The following is a 3338-nucleotide window of genomic DNA, read 5'->3' on the forward strand; positions in this document are numbered from 1 at the left end:
AGCCAAGGTGTTAGATAGACAATGGGTGCGACATGCAAAAATGATAAAGATCTTACAGCAACATCATGCCTGGAAAAGCCACAGGAATTCAGCTCCCAACTAAAGAGAGAGAAGTGTCCCTGAGGTATGAGGAATGGAGCCCAGAGTGGTCTAAATGTAGAATGCAAAGGGAGGAGCCCTCAGAGAGCCGAAAAGCCATGTGTTGAGACCCAGGTCCCAACTCGCAGAGCCTGGAGGTCAGGGACCCATGACTTTTTGTACTATTTCTTTTCCTACCAGAGAAAGTACCCCTCAATTTCAACCTTGCTCTGGAGGGCCAGCATTTGTGTTCTTTCTACAAATCATTTGTTGATACAATGAGACTGTGAGGTTGGCTGCTGCCAACACATCCGTCAACCAAGGCCATCTGCAGAGGAGACGCAAAGCTTCAATGCCTGGAAGTGAATTTGTTGGCATTTCAAGACAAACATCTCTTTGGCTACAACTACTGAAACTTAAATCCAAAAATGGGAGGAAAATCTAGGCCCAGGTAAGACTTTTATTTACTTCTTAAACTGTAATTGTAAGACACATGTACCATGCTTCTTTAGTCCCTTCTGCTTGCCCAAGCCTAGGCCCTGGGCCAATGAAGTCTCTGTCCATTGATTCTGGTGCTGACCAGTGGGACGGACAGCTGGGAGTGGTGGGGAAAGACGGGGCATCTTTCCTGGCTGGTGTGAATAGTATGTGACTTCATATTGGCTAGAACTTGCCAATGCAGGTGACACACACTCATTAGGGTGTTTTCCTTGTGCATCCCCCAAGTGATGAAAAGTGCAGGGTGGAGAAGTTGGCTCAGGCCTCGTGCACATGCCCAGGGTGCTGATGGGGACCCAGGAGAGCCGATGGGGCTCAGGCTAGCAATACCACTGCCTCAGGGTCTACATGAATTCTGGCTTGGACAGAATCTGCATCTCATGCCTCTCAGTTCTCTCCTGACATGTCATTCTGGAATCCCGTGATCTTTGCTCCCTAGAGAAAGAACAGAGCACAGAGGAAAAATAATTTGACCTGATGAAAAGGGAAGTAGGGATGTTAAGAGCTAACAGTTATGGAGACTGTATTAAGAATCAGACATTATGCTAAGCACTTTATATGTAATACCCCTCACCTTCCTTCCCCACCACTCACAGCCCTCCTTCCTACTGGTCAGGACCAGAGCCCAATGGACAGAGACATCACTGGCTAAGAGGTAGGCACTGCTGTTAGCCCCTTTTTATACGTGAGGAAACAGAGGTTTATGGAAGTTAACTTTCCCTAGGTCACATGTAGCTGTGAATCAGCAATGGCAGCATCAAACCCAAGCCTGAAACCATTCTACGATTCTATCACGGAGACAAGAGGAAAGGGGAGGGGAGGGGAGTGCGGCAACGAGCGAGAGGCCAGAGGCAAGGGGGGGCAGGGGATGGTAGCCATTCTAGTACTTATCAAAGATTTTTAGGATCATTGAGAAATGCTACCAGCCATAATTCTAGGAGGACTTGAAAGATCTTGTCAATTGATGGAGGAGAGATCCAGTGGAGGGCATCAAACCCAAACCTGAAACCATTCTACTGTTCTATATCCTATGGATTTTTCCACCTATTCCCTGTAGCTTGTGCAGTAAAACAGCTGAAAAACAGCTGAAAAACAGCAGACTGAGTAGATGTGGGAGGGATCTAATTTCAGCTCTGCAACTAATTATTCATATAATCTCAATAATGTCATGTAACCTTGTGAGCCTGAATTTATCTGTAAAATGATAATAATGCTTCATGTTCTGCTATCACCAAGGCATTGTATTGCGACAACTCACGTAGAGAAGCTTTGAACTAAAAAAAAAGGTCTTCTGTATGTGACCTGATTAGGATGGTTGCTATAAGAGGTGATGTAATATAGGAGAAAGCATGAGCCATGGATGAGGCTGGATTTGAATTTGTCATACTAGCGGAACATTTTTGACCCTCCAGTGTCTCATCTATAATCTGCCAGGGAGCTCTGGCATGAGGAAGACACAGGTTGGAGGTGACTGCAGTGGGCATCCCCATGTCTGACCCAGGCAGGAATGCCCCTTACCCGCAGGGGAAGCAGATGGAGCTGCTGAAAACACAGTAGATGAGGGGGTTGATGGCGTTATTCAAGGCCAGCAGGTTCTGAATGATCACAGAGGCATAGAAACGCTCCTTAGTGTTTGGAAGGAGGCTGAAATTGTCCAAGATATCGAAGAGGAAGTACGGACTCCAACAGCAGATGAAGGCTGGGGAGAAAAGAGCCGTTAGCACCATAGCAGCCCACAGCCCAGGGGGCCCTCTGTGTTGGCCCTGATTGCAGCTTCAACTAGGAGCTTCCTTAGCACCTGGAATCTCTCAGAAATACTTAGAACAGTTGTGTGTGTGTTAACGTTAATGTCATATTTACTTAAACACACACATCTACACATACATACATTACATCCCACAGATGCATTGCTAAAATTGAGTAAATTTGCTGGAGCTTCTCTATTTGTAAAGGGAGGCTCCAATCTGACCACTGTAGGGATTACTGAAAGGCTGGGAACTGTTCAGCATGGCCTTAGCCTCTCATTCTACACAGTGTGAAAGAAAACCCAGCAAATCCCTTTGGAGACTCTATGGGAAAAGACAGAAAAGGGAGCACTTTGCCCACATAGTGACTCCTGATTTGCGGTAGATGAGGCGAAGGGTGGTACCTAATGTTTCAAAACACAGCCTGGCTAAGTCACAAGATTCTCAATTTTCTTTTCCATTTCTAAGTCAGCCACTCCAGAAAACACCCACCCTATACCTCTTACAAATCAGTTGGTGTGGGTAAGACTCTGTCTGATTTCTGTTTGGATCCAAATCCTCAGAGGAAAGGGATGAGAAATGGAGATCCAGAGTGTGATGGCCAGTTTTATGTGTCACCTTAACTGGGTCATGGGGTACCCAGATATTTGGTTAAACGCTATTTCTGGTTGTTTCTGTGAGACTGTTTCTGAATGAGATTACCATTTGAATTTGTAAACTAAAAAAAGCAGATTGTCTTCTCCACTATGAGTGGGCATTATTCTATCCACTGAAGTCTTGAATACAATGAAAAGGCTGAGTGGGACTTCCCTGGTGGCTAGTGGTTAAGAATCCACCTGCCAATGCAGGGGACATGAGTTTGATCCCTGGTCCAGGAAGATCCCCCATGCCACGGACAACTAAGCCTGCGTGCCGCAACTACTGAGCCTGTGCTCTAGAGCCCAGGAGACACAACTACTGAACCTGCACTCTAGAGCCCACGAGACACAACTACTGAGCCCACGTGCCACAACTACT

At 46.3% G+C, this 3338-nt stretch overlaps 1 protein-coding gene across 1 annotated transcript; it reads right to left on the bottom strand.

Annotated features, from left to right (window-relative positions):
- Positions 1-920: 920 nt before the first annotated feature.
- LOC117201362 (neuropeptide S receptor-like) lies at positions 921-2307 on the bottom strand. The gene is made up of 2 exons (XM_033428343.2): positions 2095-2307; positions 921-1011 (listed from the first exon to the last, which is right to left on the bottom strand). Exons 1-2 carry the CDS (start codon positions 2301-2303, stop codon positions 921-923), a joined length of 300 nt encoding a protein of 99 aa, XP_033284234.1. The 5' UTR covers positions 2304-2307.
- Positions 2308-3338: the final 1031 nt, after the last annotated feature.

This window comes from Orcinus orca, chromosome 9 (assembly GCF_937001465.1).
Source record: "Orcinus orca chromosome 9, mOrcOrc1.1, whole genome shotgun sequence".
NCBI lineage: Eukaryota > Metazoa > Chordata > Mammalia > Artiodactyla > Delphinidae > Orcinus > Orcinus orca.

What these genes read in the sequence shown, in the direction of transcription:
- LOC117201362 (XM_033428343.2), bottom strand. Translation starts at nt 2,303, where the DNA reads ATGGTGCTAACGGCTCTTTTCTCCCCAGCCTTCATCTGCTGTTGGAGT. An exon ending in TCCATCTGCTTCCCCTGCGG is followed by an intron (nt 1,012 to 2,094) that starts GTAAGGGGCATT and finishes TTCTTTCTCTAG; the next exon opens with GGAGCAAAGATCACGGGATT.